Source organism: Cimex lectularius, unplaced genomic scaffold (assembly GCF_000648675.2).
Source record: "Cimex lectularius strain Harlan isolate CLEC.00 unplaced genomic scaffold, Clec_2.1 scaffold335, whole genome shotgun sequence".
In the NCBI taxonomy this organism is placed as follows: domain Eukaryota; kingdom Metazoa; phylum Arthropoda; class Insecta; order Hemiptera; family Cimicidae; genus Cimex; species Cimex lectularius.
In genome coordinates, this window is record NW_019392870.1 from 364,614 (window position 1) to 385,397 (window position 20,784).

The 20,784-nt window shown below is 34.1% G+C and overlaps 2 protein-coding genes across 4 annotated transcripts; one reads left to right on the plus strand and one right to left on the minus strand.

Annotated features, from left to right (window-relative positions):
- Nucleotides 1–180: 180 nt before the first annotated feature.
- Nucleotides 181–7,365, minus strand: LOC106672423 (metallophosphoesterase 1). Of its 3 annotated transcripts, XM_014403830.2 has the most exons (10): nt 6,953–7,365; nt 6,757–6,893; nt 5,535–5,605; nt 4,250–4,391; nt 4,022–4,188; nt 3,868–3,950; nt 3,680–3,802; nt 3,480–3,623; nt 2,430–2,592; nt 181–322 (listed from the first exon to the last, which is right to left on the minus strand). In XM_014403830.2, the coding sequence occupies exons 1-9, from the start codon at nt 7,049–7,051 to the stop codon at nt 2,431–2,433; spliced, it is 1,128 nt and encodes a 375-aa protein (XP_014259316.1). In that variant the 5' UTR covers nt 7,052–7,365; the 3' UTR covers nt 181–322; nt 2,430. The 3 variants fall into 3 exon arrangements, with proteins under 3 accessions (XP_014259316.1, XP_014259319.1, XP_024084654.1); XM_014403833.2 differs by lacking the exon at nt 2,430–2,592; XM_024228886.1 differs by lacking the exon at nt 181–322 and having other exon boundaries at nt 2,081–2,592.
- A 126-nt stretch (nt 7,366–7,491) lies between these two features.
- On the plus strand, nt 7,492–11,265 carry LOC106672422 (suppressor of cytokine signaling 5-like). Its single transcript, XM_014403829.2, has one exon. The coding sequence runs from the start codon at nt 7,945–7,947 to the stop codon at nt 9,130–9,132; it is 1,188 nt and encodes a 395-aa protein (XP_014259315.1). The 5' UTR covers nt 7,492–7,944; the 3' UTR covers nt 9,133–11,265.
- The last annotated feature ends 9,519 nt before the right edge of the window (nt 11,266–20,784 follow it).

The following is a 20,784-nucleotide window of genomic DNA, read 5'->3' on the forward strand; positions in this document are numbered from 1 at the left end:
GGTTGTTGTTAGGTAGTATAAAAATAATAAAGCTTGAATTCATTAAAACACCTTTTTATTCAAGTAACAAAGACATTTTATTATAAAGATAGGGTTTTCCACAAAAGCGTTGAAAGTATAACAGCCATGAAAAATAGAAGGTATATAAAGAAGTATTTTTTAGTATATACAAGATAAAGATTGTATTTTTAAAATTATATTTCATGATATCACATATTATCACAACAATAGAATACAAATGCATAGTTTTTAATTTTATACTTTTATTATTAGGTACTCACACGGAAAAAGGCAGGAAAAATGTTGCAACATCAAATGTCACCTAAATGGTACAAAAGATAGAAGTTGATCATATTACAATATTCAAGGGTTGTGCCTTTTTCCCCTTTGATAAAAGTTTTTTTAAAAATTAACTCTTTAAAAATTATTTATAAATATCTCTTTAAGTTAATATCAAAACACCAATACATTTATATGTAAGCTTTGTTAAAAAAACATAAAATAAAAACTTGCAGAACTTGGTTCATAAGATTTCTTATTGCTCATAGAAGCTTATGTTTATTTTTTGCTTTAAACAAACAGACATGCTATTTACATTTTAACTAAAATTATTAATAAATCATTTCAAAGGTAGATTTATTAAGGTAGCATTTTTTAAATATTACATTTAACAACTTAAACAACAATAGATAAATAGATTTATTATGTTACCGCTTTCCAGAGATATGTGTAACTAATATATTTTTACCTTAAAACCAACTTTTGCTTTAAAGTATTAATTTGATTTAAAAAAAAAATTAAAATTAAAAAGTTTACTTGGCAAAGATATATTAAAACTATATCAAGAGTATGACTAAATTTTCAGTTTCGCACTTCGGCAATAAATAAATACCAGGTAAACAGAATGGTTATATATATATTTTAGTAGATTATAAAAAAGTTGGTATTTAATTTGGGAAGTTGTAAGGAAGTACTTTGGATTACAAATTTGACAATTTTTGGTTAACAAAACTTGGCACAATTCGGATCGTTGAATGGTAACAATAATCATTTTGGAACCCTGGATTTAAATAAATTTTAAGTGTATACAAACAAATTGCAGTATGATAAAAAAGTAACAACTTGTTGACGATTGTTTCTAAAATAAGTTCTATCTGAATAAATTTTGTATTTTATTTATTTGCTTTTTAGGAGGATATTTCAACTATGAGTTATATGAACCCTCGGGGGTGCTTGTGTTTTTGAAAAAAATTGTATATCGGGTTTGAATGAAGGACCGCTGGATTTACAAGCCCGGACCTTACAGTGATGAGTCGCCACACCATGTCATTACTAACTTTCTAACTGTTGCAGCCACTGACACCCCATAAATTTTAAATGTTCTACTCTTTGTAAATGGAAGTTTAAAAATATTCTATATTTCCCATTGGACCCCATTTGACTATTGCATGTTTTATTGTTCTATAATTCTTTGCTAATTCCTTCTTTCTAAAATATTATCTAGCAATTAAGTAACTTTTAATTTTCACTGCATACTTCATTTTCTGAATCTTTCGATAAAATATATAACCGTATAACAATTTAAAATTCTAAAACCAGGGTTCCTTTAGAAAGCACTAAAACACATGAATTTCCAAAAAAATACCAATTATTTGTTTTTTCCATATACTATTTGGAAAATTTTCAACTCTAAACCTAATTTTGGGATTTAATACAATTATTATTCCAATCTATTTGTTAAAATATCTTTAGAAATTCACTACACTCCATAAAAATATGAAAGGGACACAATTTAATATTGGCTTCAATGAATTTTATTGTTATTATTATTTTAGAAATGGTCTTTGTCTTTTCACTCTCAGTCTCACATAAAATAATGATATATGTTTATCTTTAACTTGACTTCATGAACTAGATATTTCTGTTCTTTTTTTATTTATTTATATTTTTTGATTAATTAATACTGTAAATTACAAACCTATAAAACAAAATACTTTTATTGTGCAAATAATAAATAACCTAATAATGTGCTAATAATGTTTTTTTTTTTACAGGTTGGTTGTTTCTGATCATTTTGGTCTGCCTATCCTTGCTGTCTGTTAGATGCATTTTGACCTTTCGCCATCTTCAGTGGTGGGTTTCTAATGTAATGAAAATAACTTGAAATGACTAAGTTATAAGCCATCACCCTATAGATCGCAAGAAGAAATCTCACAATTTAATAAATTTTATACAACTTGGAGAATTAATGTTGTTTCTTTCTAATATTAAGTTTAAATTATAAAAAGAAAATGAAAGATGTTTATAATATGAATTATAGTAACATAAATTAATGAATATAGTAACAATGTAGTTTCAGCTGTGATACTTTATGAAAATAAAAAGCACAAATTTTTGAAAATACCCTGGAAAGTTTTTGAAAATCTTACTTTAATGCATTTTGAAAATCCTATTCCTTCGGCATATCCTTTTATACGAAAGAGCTGCATACACTATGATGGAAAGGAAGCCGACACAATATAAAAAGATAACCGTTGACTCCTTCGGCATGTGGCACTTCTCAATTGAATAATTGTTTGGCGTGATGACCAACTGAACAAACAATTTTTGTTTAAATACTACCAATTTCATTGATTAAAAAAAAAAATGGCACGGAAATTTTGATCTATTTTTTAAATACCTGCTTTTTCGACAATTTTTTTTTTAATAGAAATATTTTCTGCAAGAATTTCATTAGTGGAAAAACTATTTTAAATGCTTAGTAGGGTGTCTTGCTTATGTATTTTGTATATTTGAGGATAATACCCAAAAATTAGCCAGTGAAGACTGGTTGGAGATAAAAGAAGTTTTGAATTTGCCTAAAACAGTGGTCCATCAGGCTATCCATCAGTACTGAGAAAAATAAAGGTGAGCTCGCAGACAAGGATTGGGTCACCGAAGGGCCAGGTGTACTAGGTGACAAATTTATTCAGTTGCATATTTTTAGAAACTCCTACTTCAGAGACTTCGAACAGGGCAGGTAAAGGTTAGCGCAGTTCAGCAGGAGTAAAGTTAGTACTGAGACTGTAAAAAGGAGTTGGTGGAAATGAGTTTACACCCCAGAGGGCCAGCATAGTTAACAGCTGTTACCACAGAGCGTTATTGAGCCTGTCAAGTGCCTAGAACTTGGGTAGAAATTTGAAATTTAATTCTGCATGACTTTATTAGTAAATTATTCAGGAGTATGGGGAAAAAAAATGTGTAGGAAAGCAAGTGGCCTTAATCCCTACCATACATTTTTTAATATCACAATGAAATATTTTAGATTTATGTATAAAAGAGCTTGTTTTATTCTTTTTTTTTTCTCCCAAAGTGGTCTTTTTTAATTAACACTAACCAAATTATATTAAAAAATGATTGTAGTGAAAAGGCAGATACCTAAAATTTTGATCAAAATGTAAAAGTATGCCACAATATGTCGAAAACACATTACAACTTACCAACATAAAAGAAGGGTTGTCTTTATTTCTCCAGCTAAAGGAAGGAATTGTAAACTCATGAGTGTCATACCCATCATGGTACCTTCTGCAGCCGTGATGGGTGTGCCCTGTTATGACTAAGCGGGGATTTAATGTTTCTAAAAGCTACAACAATAGATTTATTAATGTTTAATTATTATTGTCAACTGGTGTGTTTTTACCATGTAAGATGACTCTTTAGAAAGGCATTCCCATCTTTCTCTAAATTTCTGCCTTTTTTCATCCTCAGGTGCTTCATCAATTTCGTTGCACCCCTCATCAGATTCTCTATAAAGTGGGAAGTGCTAAAAAAATTAATACATTGAAACAAACACACACATACATAAAATTAAAAAAGTTATGTTTTTACCTGAAGTAAAATAGGTCTGCTGTACTGCTTAATGTCAACTGATTTTGGGCAAGGGCCTGAACCTCTGGCACACTTTAACTTTTCTGTTCAATCACAACGTCAGAATAAGTAAAACTTAATTATGATTTTTTTTTTTAAGTATAAAATTGCATACTGGCAATATTTCCTATTTGAATTTCAGCCGGCCTACATAGAAAACACCTGTCACCCTCCATAGCCATGCTGTTGATCAAGACAAAATGGTTTCCCTCTATTGTCAGCATTCGTACTGAAGGGGCATTGAATGCATCTGTGAATCGTTTATGCAGATAAGGGCTAATCCTGTTAGTAAGAACAAATAATTATTAAGCGTTAATGTGCTATATATGATAAATACCATTACCCATAATGAAATCCGATATCGTGATTTCCTACTACAACGTATAGCTTGGTCCCTGTTGGAACGTAAAACAATGACTTGAACCTCTCTACATAAGTTTTGAATTCGGCATCACTGCACCACAAGCCTTCATCAAAAATATCTCCTAATCAACAGAAAGGATTGGTGATCAAAACTGTCAGATCCTAATTTAAGCTTTAAGGTTGAAGAATAAAAAAAAAAAAAAAAAAAAAAAATTAAAAAAAAACTAAACCCGGATTGAAGAAACAGAAAGGAATAAATATCAAGTAAAAAATTCAAGCTAAATAATCTATAATATGTAATACATACGTACAAAATAATATAAATAAAGTAATGAAGGAATTGAAGAAAGTAAACAGAGTTAAAATCTTTTGCAAAATACTTTGATGAATTATCATAATTTGATTGATATCAGCCTTAGTTTAAAAAGTTTAGTAAAAAAAACCTGGATAAGGCAAATTTGAAAGAAAGAAAAAATGCTTTTGAAGCATATATCCCCTTTGCCAGAATTTGAAACTATGTATTCATTCTAATGTTTACCTTGTTAACAAATATAAACATCTTACAACATTAAAAATTATAATTGTTGAATTTATGAGGAGCCGCCAAGAATGAGGTAGCTTAGAAAAACACCTTTTTTATTACACGTTTCAACCTTTATTTGGTTCATCTTCAGGGACTGAGTGAATTTTTTTTAAATTTGTTTTAAAACATATGTTAATTGGAAAAATACAATACAGATGTACTTACATATAAACTTTGATACCAAGAATTTCATACTCAGATAAAGTGTGGTCCTATTCCTGTGGTGTCATATTGGTGTTGTGTGAAATTGTTGTAAAAAGCGAATTTTTATTCTGCTGATTTTATACGATTGTGACAGAGTGGGGGACGTAATTTTGGGAAATTTTCTATGATCAAAGGCAAATTTATTGAACTCAAAGGAAGTTGAGAATGTGGATTTTCTGGATAGAATTTGTGATTCAGGGCCATCAAATTATGGAAAGGAAGTTAATTATTAGAGTGTTTTTCTTTCTTTCAAATTCACCTTATCCCTGATTTATTTTTTTAAATATATAACATAAAAAAATATTATTGTTATAATTATTATAAAGCATAATGAAAACTATTCCAGTCCATTCCTCTTTTGTCGAGCCAAAAACTTCTAAAACAATATATTGGCTTACTGAACTACAATAAAACATTTGCATATGAAGTTTTGACAATGACATTTTAAAAAGCAATACGTCTATTTCAATATACATACCTAAAATAAATACTACATCAGGCCTGTGTATGGTCATTGCAGTTTGAAATGTTCTATACATTTGCCATTCCCTGAAAATACATAAATGCTTTCATTCCAGAGGAAATCAACAAGGATGGATTAAATCTGCACCCTCGAGGCAAAATTGGATAAGTCTAAAAACACAACTTTTCAGGATTGTGATTTTAAAGTTTAGACCTTTGGTACAAATTCAATTGTAGTAATTTTTTTATTGTGCCATCCTAGGTTTTTAAATTTATTTTTTGTGTCTAAATAGAAACCATTTTCTTCTCAACTTAATCAATTATATACAGTCTATCAGGCCTAAAGGAATAAGCACTTATCTGATTTGGCTGTTTGTTCTGAGGGTGCAGAATATGTTTCGCATCAATGTTACAACACCTTCAAAATGTCATTTTCTACTTGGATTTTAACGTTCATCACCTTTATTACAATATTAAATAAAAGATGCTGTGGTATTAACGAGAAATGCCCTACTGAAGTGGCTGTGCTGTCAATGGGCAAATGCATTACATTCACAAAGAACATGTACCAATGTCTCTGGTTCTTCCTGAAATTGCCGGCATATTTCTACCTCAGCTTTGCCCATCTTCTTAACATGAGAATTAAGAGGGTAGTGGCTGGTATAGAAGCCTATAATTCACCTCAAACTGTGTCTGCTGAGAGAGAGAGAGATAGAGGTGTTTCTTCCTCTTTATAAATAGATTTATAAATCTCTTAGCAGTTTTTTTCTTTCTCAATCCATTTTCCTCTAGTTCCAACTTAAGCACAGACTCCAGTGAAAGGGTTGCCGTTTTTTGGCTAGTTGGTCAGCCTGTCATTGTGCAGTTTAGGCATTCCCAGACAAGTATGGAGTTGAAAACATAGACATTTAGCTTTACTTTTTTGTAAATGAGGGTTCTACTCAAAAAGGTGGCTCCTCCTGGGATCTGGTTTTATTTCCTTACATCTCATGAGTCTGTCGACACTGTCAAAAGCCTTTTGTACATAAATATGTAAAGGTGAAAGTGCTGTTTTCATTGCCATAGTGGGGCTGGTATGATTTGCCCTGTAATACTGAGACACCTTGAGTACTTAGTATTTTGGTCTGTGTCTCCTTATTTAGTGTTTCTGGCTAGAGCTCCCGTATGTGACCAAGGGTATAACCGTTGTGTGTTAACTTGATGGTGTCGTTAATTAATGTTAAGTCCTTTAGGCTCACCTCCTCAACTTGTCGAGCCAGTGTCCTCTCCTCGGCCCTAACAAATGCGTGTCAGCCAGCAGAAGCGCTTTCAGCTCCTTTCCGTCGTTTCTGATCGAATCGTCCGCTCGTTTTTCGTCCAAATCGGGCCATCGACACTGAAAAGGTGAAAAACGCTGATAAACGTCAATAATCACTTGTTGATACCGGAGCTCACCTGAAGCAAAACAACGTAGTAAATTATAAATTCGCAGAGTAGAAAAAGAAGAATTATCGACGACGCTATCTTGAACACGTAAGATTTAATTTTGGCCATCGCCTATTTACATTATTAATTGTTTCATTTGTATTATTATATTATCACCCCAGTTTGGGGGTATTCATTATGGCTTCAAACGTTGAAACCTCCTTGTTGATAACAAATGTTTATTTATACAAGTAGTTTTTTGTTTTGGGGTCAACATTAGGATCGTAAGCCGTTTATTTCCTATCCTTAGGTTTAATCTGCAATTGTTAATTATATTTAAGAAACAATAAAATTATTATAACTCAGGAAGATTGTTGTCAGCGCTACTAGCGGCGCCAGTAAAGCAGTAAGACGTTATCCCATTCCAATAGAAAATTTTTTTCTCGACAAATTGTAAACTTTTAAACGATAAAGGATTCCAATTCGAAGCTTTTAGTTACTGTTTTCATAATAATATGTTTTTATACAATATGTTTGTCTAGAAAAATGGAAAATTTGGGATAATTCTTTTCGATGTGTAATTGTCGAATCCCCTTTAGACTTCCATTGGAGCGCCGCTGGACGGCAGGACTCGGAGGCCGAGCGGAAAGTGGGGAGCGATTTAGTCGTCGGGATAGAAGAAGCCGTGGTAGTTTTCTAAAATGGTGTCAAGTGAGTGTGTCAGTGAGAAGAAAAGAGCTGGCCGTTCCGTCTCTTGTTGATTCAAGATTACGGCCATTATTTTCCCCGTTGAGATTTCCCGTCGCAGACTGCGTCAACCGACCGATCGGTCAATGTCAACTTTGTCGTACGTACCGAGACAGATTCCGATCGAAATAGTGAAAGTCGGGAGTGAAGGATATTTGTGTCGGGTGCGAATGTGAGAAGTCAGATGGACGTTTTGGATTTGTTATGATGTGCTGTTGTTGGTCCGTTTGGTGTCCAGTCGCGAGTACTGGGCGTCGTCGCCCCGCGAAGAGATAATGGGCCAGAAGATCAGCGACCTGAAGGGCGTTTTCGGAATAATGGACGAGAAGGACGTGAACGAGATCCGGATTTCGGTGGAGAGCGTGGACCTACGTCTCGACGAGCGCAAGGAAGAGAACGGTAACGAGTTCGGTATTTACTTGAGTTCGGAGGACAACGGAAACCCGCGGGCGGGGGCGTCTGCTCTCCCGGAGAAGAAGAAGAGGTCCTCCAAGAGAAAGAAGGATAAGAAAAGGCCGCATTGGGTGCTGAGGTTTAACTGCGCCAGGCTGAAGTCAGGCAGCAACAGCTCCGGCTGCAGCTCCGAGCCCGACATCGCGGAGCCCAACATCGGCCTGGAATCGTGCGTCTGCACCGGGTACCGGCGGACGGAGGAGCACCACCTCGGTGCGGGGGTCGTTTTTGAGGCCAAACGGGAGAGCAGCGATTCGGAAGAGGACGAGGACCGTCGGCTGGAGGACTATTCGCTCGACGACTGCGACGAGAGGGCCAGGATCGAAAGAGCCAGGGAGATCGAGGAAGGCGTGGATCCTCCTCCTGGCTTCAAACCGGGCCAGCACATTCAGGTGGTCTGCGTCCAGGACATGAACATCGACTCCTTGACGGCCCTCCTCCAATCCGCTGCCCTTTCCGCCCTCTCCCAGCTCGACTCACAGAGGGTGGTCCACACCCAAGTGGACTACATCCACTGCCTCGTCCCGGACCTCCTCCAGATCACTTCCTGCTCTTTCTACTGGGGGAAGATGAACCGGTACGAGGCGGAGCGACTGCTCGACGGCAAGCCCGAAGGGACTTTCCTCCTCCGGGACTCGGCGCAGGAGGAATACCTCTTTTCCGTCAGTTTCAGAAAGTACGGCAGGTCGCTCCACGCCAGGATAGAGCAGTGGAAGCATCTGTTCAGCTTCGACTCCCACGACCCCGGGGTCTACTCCTCGCCGACCGTCTGCGGACTCATCGAGCACTACAAGGACCCTTCGTGCTGCATGTACTTCGAGCCGACGCTCACGATACCGCTCCACAGGAACTTCGCCTTTCCCCTCCAGCACCTGGCCAGGGCCGTCATCTCGTCGAAGATCTCCTACGACGGAATCAGCCAGCTCCGCCTTCCCAAACCGCTCAAAGCATATCTCAAAGAGTACCACTACAAACAGAGGGTCAAGGTACGTCGATTCGACAACGAATAAGTACTTAAAATGTTTAACGATTTTAGCGTTTAATATACTAAATCAATATTTGAGTTTAATTAATTGTTTAACTGGCTTTGCAATTAAGGATTAATGACCAAGTTACCAAAAAAAGAGTAGTAGTCGACTGTCACGGTGTTGACATTTTTGGCATTTCACTCAGTCCACCTCTCTAAACCTGAATGGAATACCCTTTCACCCGTCCACATTCTTCAATCGGCAATGCGTCTGGACAGTCATTCGAGATATTTACTCTCAGCCAACTCACAACACACGTCTGAATACCAAAGCATCGAAATTCAATGCAATTCGGTTAATGCCAAAATTACGTCCACAACTCGGTACTTCTTCCTTAGGATTACTTCCTAGACGACAGCTGTTTATGAAATTAATCACCTTTGACATTTCTTATTTTAAGATCTTCAACTTTCTATTCTGACTATTAAAAGACATCAAATATTTAATATAGGAGAAGTCTTATTGTTCAAATATCATTAAGTTCCCGTATTTACTGACTGCTTTTCCCATTTTATCCGCAATATCTATAAATTAAATTTTACAGTTCAGTTTTTCATTTTTATTACTGATATCAACACCTTTCTTAAGCTTTTGATACGTAATAATTCTCGTGGTCGTTTCTTAAAAGAGCAATCTGTCATCAGATAAACATTGTATTTCGATGCGTTTGTAGTTATTTATACTGCGTATTTGAACTATGCCCTTGAATGAAAAATGTGTTCAGCAAGAGATCCGATCTCGCCTTGTTGATGAAATGCCATAAAAATCAACATTCGTATTATTAATAAAAGAGTAAAAATATACAACAAAAACTATGCTAGTGGGTCGAAGGAAATTCTCTAGAATAAATTTTGGTAAAAATTTATAGAGAAATTGTAGAGGAAATTTTAATTTCCTACAAATTTTTAAAATGAAATGTACCCATTGGACCGTAAAGGTTCATTAGAAAGAGGTTGGAAATATTAAAAGTTAGTTAATTTATATACAGAAATTATATATAATATAATGTAATTATAACATAGTGTAAATATTAGCGTTATTACAATTTATTATTACCTAATTATAAACAAATACAGATGTACCTGAAATATTAAAGAAAGAGAATTTTACAAACTTTTTTGCCAGGTTTTTTAAATTCTGAGCAAAAAGTGGAATTTGTAAGGTTGAATAGAGGAGTGATTGATTTGGTTGACATATTGATAAATTGGTAAGAAATCATTAAATTTAGTGATTCGGCCTTTTGAAATATTAACCTTTATTATTGTTATATATCTATTTTTTAATTTTAACTACGGTTTAATTAAATGCTTGATAGCTAATACTTTTTCGATAAAATAAATGAGGATCGTTTCTAATGGTATAAATTGCAACTTGACCTCGTACTCGCAAGTATTAAAGAAATTCGGTGAAACTTATAAGATTCTTATTCTGAACTCTGAAGAGGTTTAAAACAAAAACGCCAATAAAATTGAATTAACAGTGTTTGTGTTTAGCATCTTTCTACATATAAAATAAACTTGAGCTTAAAAAAATGTTTTCGTGTGAACCAGATTGATCACTTTAGCGTTTGAAACAGATATTCCTACTGATTGATGTTTTAGGACGAGAATATAAATGTATCAGTTGAATAAGAAATTCAATATCATTTTAGGCTGTGGTTATAATTGTTGAGTGGAATTTTATTTGATGTTTTTCCTTCGTTTAATCGAAAGACAGGAAATTAATTTCGACTAGTTTGATATCTCATAATTGTCGTGTTGAATGAATTGTGATATTTAATTGTTCAATTATACATGTATAAAAGACGTTTTTATCAGGCCTAAGAGCCGGCCTTAAATAATTTCAAAGGAATGTCTGAACTACGACTGACACTGTTTGGTTTCGAGCTGAATGGCCTACAAACTCGTTTTGTCTCGGGTAGATTTGTTGTCAGTTCGACTGATAATTCTGAATGGGTTCGCCTTGACTCACTGTTAAAAACTGGTATTCCACCAGTTCTTAGAATCTGCCGGTGATCTAATAATTTATGACGTCCTTTAATTTTATATCCGTTAAAAAGTCGAATGTTGTCCCGTGATCTGTAATAAATGAAATTCCATTCAACTAAAAAAAAAATGCAGTATTCTGAAGCTTTTTATAAAAAACCGAGTTTATACTTGTAGTAAAAAGAATATATTATAAAAGTATTTAAAAGTTGTTATATAAACAAATGTTTATTATTGTAAATTTGGATATTATAATATGTTAAAACATGGAAGAATTGTTTTCTTCCACTATTTCAAAATTTATTATCGATTTCAAAAATTTTGGTTTTATACTCGTAATTTGAAGTAGAAAAAACTGAAATAATAAAACAGTTTCTTTTTTTTTATGTGCTAAAACATGTTATATTCTGTTGGAATTGAACAAATTGTATATTTATTGCTTTGTAACTTTTATGCCTTACTTACTGCAAAAAAAAATGTCTTAACGCTCAAATTTGTACATTGTAAATCTTAATGTTTTTGTAATATATAATGTACTTTATTATATTTGTGTTTATATTTTTAAATATTTTTTTTTTTTGCAAAATTGTATAAATATGGTTTTTTATTTAAAAATTGTATTGTTTTACTTTTAAGCAAAGTTAACTCATTCAAAACAAAAAGTATTAATTAGTCTTCAAAAATTAATAAAAAATGTTATTTAAAATTTAAACTATTGATTTTTTTTTTAAATTTCCAATTCCTTTCTGTTTTTAAAAGTTTATTTAGGTGTGCTCATCTGAAGAGGACTGTTAAAAATAGCTCATAATTTGAGCAAGGTAGCATTGATTACCAAATACATTTGAATACCAAAATTGTTCGTATGAAGTCCGTCGTCCTTAAAATACAGTGATATTTCAAATGATATCAATTGAACATCAATTTGAGCTATCGCATTTCTTGTTAAAGTCATTAGTCCGAACCATTAACTAAAAAATGTCCCCATTTATATGGATTTTCTTGTATATAAAAAATGTTTTCAAGAAAATTCATTATTTAATATATTAACTATTGGTTTGTCTTCTCGCAAGTCTCAACAAAATATCTTAGAATTGTACATTATGGGGTTTTTAAAAATTGTTTTAGACTAATGTTTGTATCACATTGTATAGCGTTCATTTAATAATATTTTATTATTTAGTAGTATACAAAGGATAACATAATTGACAACATTATTTTGAACAAGCAAGTTTCCTTTTTGCTAGAAAATGCGAACAAAAGTTGGCAGTATCCTTCCTGCTGGTCGTCTTCGTTCATTTTGATCTACCAGAAAACAGCGAGGACAGTCTGTTGTGTGATGAACCATAAAAATATTTTCTAGAAAATTGACAAAGCACAACAGAACTAAGTTCCTTGCAGTGCTGATGGGCAAACGGTCTCCAGGGGAGATGGGAGAATTGTTCTGTTTGGTAGGAACGAAGGATTATGTACAAAGTATTTGCAAGGACATGTTTTAATTTGTACAGGAGACATGTTGGTCTCCCGTACTGTATATTAATTTACAGAAACTGTACACGGCTTGTGAAATTAAGTTATTTTCGACAACATATTGCAAGAAGTCTGAAACTGCAATAACGTGCAGATGAGGATGAAAATGTTACTTGCACTTTTAAATTGTTTCATAATTTAGCATTTCTCTTTGAAGAACAGACGATAAAAAGGTGCAATTACTATTGTTTTCTCTTGGAATTCCTAAATTGAACATGACAGAATTTTGAGAACGACAGAGCAATGTTGCATGAGGCAAAAACGGCGTTATGAAATTCACAGTTTGCGTGTTTGGGATTTGGGGCTAGGCACGGCTTAATCGACTCAGAAATGGGCTAATGAGTTTTTACTACAATTGCAGTTTTCCACTGGTGAAACTAATGTACACTGAACGGTTTCATGGCCATGTAACAGGGCCAAGGACCCGGGTTTTCTTTAATGCTAAGCGACGGTTCCTCCTCTCGCCTACACGAAGCCCCGTGGGCCGGTTACGAAATTGTTTTAAACAAACGTACTTAAATGACATTAATTACACCCGTTTCTGGAAAAAGTGATGGAGAGGTGTGATGTAATTGATTCAACCTCTCCAGTTCAAGAAGAACATATTTCAATAATAGCGCGATTGATAGAACAATTCCGCCTTAGCGATAAAGGAATGCTCTGAAAAATCGGGAATGTTAACATAATTCAAATCTTCCCATCCGGAAAGTTAATTTACTTTGTGATAAATTGAAGATCAACTTCCCAGTTTTACCGAAACTGTCGGCTATCGAAGAGAGAACTTAATAAACAATGTAAGCAGTTAAAAAAATCGAATTACACTTTTGAAGCGTATTTAATATAGAGTTAGCTCGTTTGTTAAAAAGATTCGGTGCAGTACATCTAAAAGTGGAGTAGAATGCCGTAAACCTCATGGATTTATCTCAATCCGTTCAAAAGTTAAGATTTGCACAAGGGTTGATCGGGCATTTAAATTAATAATTACAAGACTGAAACGTCAGGAGGTTATGACACGATTTAGAGTTCTTGCACGACTTCTTGACAAACGCTCTAATTTACCTCTCAAAAATAAAAGGCTGCTTTACAACACCATAGTTAAGCCGATTTGGACTTACGGACTGGAAGTGTGGGGTTCAGCCAAACATTCCAATATCCACCGCATTCAAACTGCCCAGTCTATAATACTACGAAAAATACTAGAACTACACATACAGATTTACATATTCCTTTCGTACAAGATGAAATACGATTCCGTTACCGTAAATTTCATAAAAACCTCCCAACTAACGTAAACCAACACATCAGAAACCTCGCATCCCGACGAATCCCCTCAAACCCTCCCCGCCGACTGAAGAGACAATGGCCGCGAGATCTCCTAGGAAGTGATGGTGATGACAGTGAAAGTGATAATGACACACGTATAAATTGAACAAACAATATTATTGTAACATTGGAGTAATACTAATGGGTGTTTTCTCCACTCTTGATTTTTTAAATTTTGTCTTGTTTTAATTACCTTGCTTACTGTTACTTGTTACCTACTTTAAGGTAGTTGTAATGTACTACAAATTATTTAAAAAAAAAAATTAGCTAATAAATTCGAAATAATTTATTTGTAAAGAACAATTGTTTTTCAAACTAAAAACCCGATCAATTCTTGGGCCATGCATTTAGTTCCCAGTATACGTTCCGGACCACGCTTTCCCAACTTCCTACTGAAATTGCCTATCAAAAAATAAAAATAGCCGAGGTTTCGAATAGACCGTATTAAAGCTCATAAAATGTTGAAGTTTTTAGCTGGTTTGACATTTAAGAAATGTAATGTAAAGGAGCTCCGATTTAAAGAAGTTGATCCAAAATTACCATTTCGCAAATTTCGTAATGTTTGTGCAGTTATTTTGTAAGAAACTGGCAATTTTTGAAACAACAAAATTCCAACTATGCCAAGCTTTCGACCCGGGCTTCAAGGTCATCATCAGGGCCTATATTTTCCAACAAATTAACAACGATCAACTAACAGTTACTTTATAAAAACTAACAATTACCAATTTTTGGGTTGGTTCCTTGACCATAATACTGATCTCTACTCTTCAATAATTTTTTAAACAAAAGTTAACTAATCTAAAAGGAAATTCGTTGCTAAATCTAAAAATAGGGTCAGTCGTTGGGAAAAGTTACTTTTGAGAGGAGTAAATTCAGAAATATGTTTTGCTTAAATAAACACTAAAAAATCGTGACTTTTTGAACGGATTGAGATAACTCATGATGTTTATGGCATTCTACTTCACATTTAGATGAGCTGTCACCGATTTTTTTGACTTTTGTTTATTTATTTTTGTATCTCTACTCTTCAATAATTTTTTAAACAAAAGTTAACTAATCTAAAAGGAAATTCGTTGCTAAATATAAAAATAGGGTCAGTCGTTGGGAAAAGTTACTTTTGAGAGGAGTAAATTGAGAAATATGTTTTGCTTAAATAAACACTAAAAAATCGTGACTTTTTGAACGGATTGAGATAACTCATGATGTTTATGGCATTCTACTTCACTTTTGGATGTGCTGTCACCGATTTTTTTAAAATTTTTATTTATTTATTTTTGTTACACGACGAGCTGACCACCCTACAAACATGAAAAGAAAATCTCCATTGTCAAAAATTCCATTCTATAGTTATATTCAGATTCACTTAGCTCAGGTGAAAATACTGGTTTAACAACCGAATAAAAGCAGTAACATCTCAGAAGAAAAATGGACATTTCGATAGAAATTACCTTACCATTGACTACCCCGATATTTCTACAGGGAAAATAGTGCCTTACATTCTAGATCGGAACATTGACTTGATTGATCTTCCACAGGCCACATTTCATTGCAAAAATGGCAAATCTCCAGATGATGGTATTACCAAAGCATTTTGCAAATCCTTCACCCCAGATTGGGAGTAATATTTTCTGAATATTTTCAAAAAGATATTCAATCACGAAAAGTTCTTAAAGCAGTGGTCTCAGGAAATTTAATATGATACATAAAATCGGAAAGATTAATTATAGCTCGTCTAAATGTACGAAACTGTTCACGCCTATATTAAAGAGAAAGATAGCTGAATGGTCGAATTCTAACAAAGTAATTCCCGACGAGCAGGTGACTCTCAGGAAGGAAAATCATCCTCTCACAATCTATTCGTTCTAAATAGCCTAATTACAGCATGTACAATCGAGAAATGAAATTTACACGTAATTTTGGTAGATCTCGGTAGAGCATTTGATAGAGTAAGACATGGTTTATTGTGGACTAAGCTACAAAAGGTGAGATTGAGTAGTCACATTTTGAATATTATTATTCGGAGATCGTGAGATGCGTTCTGGTGTGATGTAGGTTTAGAAAAACATTTTATTTATCGTGCCAACGTTTTGATCTATATTGAGATCAGCCCACTGGCAGTCTCAACACGATAGACAAGAATGACACATCTACACGGAAAACAAACACTTTGAGCCCTGAAGATGATCTCAATAAAGATCGAAACGTTGGCACGATAAAGAAAATGTTTTTCTAAACCCTACGTCACACCAGACCGCATCTCACGATCTCCGAATAATCGTTGAGTACCGGTCACTAAACACCACACATTTTGAATATTATTAAATACTTTTATGAAAATGCAAATTTTAGTGTTGGAAAGACGAGAGACATTTTTTTATTTTTCTCAAGGTGTTTTACAGGGTGACTCCCTCTCTCTTCTATTTTTAATATTGTAGTATTTATGCTAATAAAGATGCTTAATATTATTGTTTTATTCTAATGATAAATTTTTTCGCATGTCTCTGCCCTGGGCAACATTCCCATTGAGCGGAGGGCTAAATTAAATCATTGTCTAATGGATCCCCGTTTTTGGCAGTTTGGTAAGCTACAAAAGGGTTCAGAACGTGTATTGGCCGTTGACCCTTTTTGTGGCTTACCAAACTGCCGAAAACGTCGATGACCATGACAATGGTTTAATAATAAGCCCGCCGCTCAGTCGGAATGTAGCCCAGGACAGGGGCATGCGAAAAAATTTATCAAAGGAGCATCGCAGAAACTAACAGCAGAACTACTAAATCTAGGACGTGCTATGACTAGAATTATAGTTGGACTGCTAACTGGACACTGCAGACTTCGGAGAAATATGTACAGACTCGGAGTGGCAGAAACAAACCTGTGCAGATATTGCCAAGAAGAAGAAGAAACAGCGGAACATGTCCTCTGTTGGTGCTAAGGTAGGCTGAGATTCTTTATCCTGGGAGATGAAAAGCCAGGGCCTGAAGGATACACACGAGAGCCCTTTAAAAAGCTTCGGGATCTGGTAGAAAGCCTAAAGCTTGACGAGGAGCTCTAGATAAAAAATGGAGATGTTCAATAGAACAATACTAGTCGGGGTGCACAGGTCGTAAAGAGGCCGGATCCAATATACACATAATCTAATCTTAATGTTATTTTTGTAAATAGTGGAACCGGACAATAACCAAGTCAAATGTATTGTACTCGTTTTAAGTAGGGATGGTCGGATTGCTTGTACTAACAGTTTTGAATATAGATCAGCCTCGTCCCAACTTTGAAAGTTATTTTTCATTCATGTGTCATTTTTATGATGGGTTTAAACAGCGTTGGGCTGGTGGTTATCTCGACACTAAATTATCGGTGTTTAATGATGTTTCTAGGTCCGTCTCTACATTGGTTTTTTTATAGCTGACCACACATTTCACGATACTTCAGGTAAACCTGTGAAATTTATTAACCACGCTATTCAACCGTGATAGTGCAGACTGATGATTAATTGTACCACCGGCAAGCGAATGGGCGAAGGGTAAACTTCGAATAACGAGCGTGCAGAAAAGTCTGCGAACCTGAATTCAAAATGAGCTGTGAAACATGAAATTAATAATTATAAGTGTTTAGAAACTACCTTGAATACAGAACGTACCATCATCAGGGATCGGTTACAAATGGGGCCGAACCGAGATTAACTAGACGTCAATAAACTAGTATTTGCAGCTTAACACACGCATGGAAGTTTTCTGTTTCCCAATCAAAGTCTACACTCAATTTCACAAACCGCCTCATTAGCTGTCTTCTGTGGACAATCGACATTTCAATAACACTATTATCTCTAGTATTGCCACTTAAATGAGAATTTTATGAAATATAAATGGTAGGGCTTTTTTATTAGTGTAATGTTCAAAATATTACGTTGTTATTATTGACGTACGATAAAATCTATCGAGCATTGCAAAATTATGATGTTGTTATTTTTGCCCATCTCATCGAGCATTTAGTTGAATTTTCTGACCTCTCAATCTTAAAGATAAACGCAGTCTCGGACAAAATCGAATAAAAAAAATCAATAGCTGTGATTAGTTCTCTTATCCTTATCTGTTGTTTTCCTTTCCGCTGGGAATGTAATGTATCAACTGTTTTCCACACATTACCATCACCAGCAAATGGGTCGTAAACACACTAAATTTATATAATACAGATGTATTTTAGATTGCAAACATAAAAAATACATTACGGTTTTGGCAAAAGGCTTGTTCCCAGCTGTTGCACCATTGTGCATGTCGTATGATAAATTTGCTGTATAGGGTACAAGGCCGCTTGCAAGAACGACCTTCTCTTTTCAGACAGGAACAAACCAATCGGGAAATTATTATTTAAGGAGAATGTTTACTATATTCAACGTTTTGAAATGCCTTTACAAATTAATAATACAAATAAAATAAAAATAATAATAGGGGGGGGGATTTGCAGCCTTGTATGAAGATTTTAAAAAGCTTTGATAAAGTAATTGACGAGATGGAATTTATTTTGCCAAAATTGTAAAAAAGGACAGATATAAGAAGGAAGTCGTCAATGTTCTAAATGAGTAATTTAGTTATATCTTTTGTGATATGTGAACAACCTTCAAAATTTTCATCTGCTAAATTTGCTAACGTGAGCCTATATTTTTGATTAAGTCTAGTGAGTTATATATATAAATATATCAATTAATGATTTTTTTGTAATAAAGACAAGTAAAAAGGCATTTGTTGCTAGAATATATGCAAAACTGCTGGATGGAAAACGTTTTATTATAAAATCAAATTTTATCTTCCTTTGACCACCTTTTTGACCCTTCCTTTCGCAATCTAACTTGTGTTTGATTCTGTTGAGAATATTTCCATTTAAGTAAATATCAAAGAGAGGCCACGGACTGGGGATCTTTCAATGAAACTTTTATTAGTGATAATAGGTCAAAACATATTAGACACGTGTTCGAGTGTTCTTGTCAATGAGCCTTAAGAGCTTAATTGCTTAAAAGCTTAATTTAAATTTTTTAAGTAATTTTGTAAAAAAATGATTTTCTGCCTTTGTTTTGCATGTATTTTAATTATATATTAGTCGATATATAAGTTATTATATACTAGTCTATTTATTTTTTTACATAGGATAACAAAATAATATGCATGGTCGTATTAAATAAGATTATACGTTCGAAAAGTTACACTAAGGAAAAGTAGTTTCCAGTAAAGTTGGCCAAAAGTTTTATTTTTTGTTATTAAAAAATCGTTTTCATTTTAGGCTACCATTAAAGCCCTTGAATAAAAACTTTTATTCCAAAAAATATAGATTTTGGTCTCGATCAGCCGGGGAGAACTTATTTTTATGTGTTCCACTTAAAAATTCATAATTTTTGTAGATATTGCCCAATGTCCACAGTATTACAATCGCTGGAAAGTTTCATTTTTCTTCTCTGAGCCATTATCAAAGACCTTTGACTTTTATGACAATTATAAATGACAAAAAAAATAAGGATGAAACTGACCAAAACTCAGCCAATCGTTTTATTTTATATTTTCAATTTTAATTTATTTTCGGAGGCCAAGTTATGTCATGAAGTGGTATTAAGCAGGTTAAAATACTACTTAGCAAGAAACTAATTTGATAATAGTTTTCTGTACTCCAAAAAAATCGTGAAAATGAATAAATTTTTGAATAGTGAGAAATCAATGTTCAGCTGTTGCCACTTACATTTCGTTCAGGGGACGTCGGTGGCCGCAACTGTAAGGTAAAATTCTTAATTCACTAATTTCCTGGTCCGCTTGACCAATTAATACACGACAATTAATTAAGGTTTTTAGTTGAGATGAAAAAAAGCTAATGGCACGAGAGGGATTCGAACCCACGACCTTCGGCTAGATACGCCGCTGCTCTACCACCTGAGCTATCGTGACCTCAATCCACTCGGACGTCAACTCCCCGTCTCAACCCCACCTTATGAGTTTTCCCTCCTTTTGCCATTTTTCAAATGTCGTGTAATCGGTTTGGATTCTCGACGACAATTGAAATGGCCACGGAGAGCTTTAGTGAAGTGTACTTCATATTAAAACCATAAATTCACTAATTTCGTGGTCCGCTTGACCAATTAAAACATGACAATTAATTAAGGTTTTTAGTTGAGATGAAAAAAAGCTAATGGCAGGAGAGGGATTGTAAGGTAAAAGTTCGCGGTTCGATTACAGCGGCCCTGCATTCGAATACTCGACGCAGTAAATAAATTAGAAGTGTAGATGAAAATTAACGCGTTTGAGGAGCTTCTGTTGATTCCATCTTTGTTTTCCTCTCTTATAATGACGTAAAATCAAAACATTATTGGGAAATACTGAAAGAAAAGAAATTAAGCTTTCTAATGGTTGTAATAACGGTTAATTTGGATAAAATCTAGTTTTTGAATTTTTAAATGGAACATCGGTTTCGCCGAAAAAAATATGGCGAATCCAGCTTAAATTTCTATATGTTTTTATTGCGAAGAAAATCCGTATTTAAAGGTTTTAAATGGTGCTTCAAACAAATTCGAATTGTATTTTTCAAATGTTTTTTTGGCCTAATTTACTGGGAGCGCCTTTTGGTTTTTGTATCTGTGTATCTGTTGTGTATTTGTATCTGATTTCATTTACATCTTACATGTTACTTTCTTATCCTAGTAAAAATCAACAAATCGACTTATTATACATATGATAACTTTGCACTAAGTGTACAAAGAAAAGCCCACAAAAATAAATAAATAAATGAAATATATATATTTTTAAGTCAGGGTTAAAAAAAATTC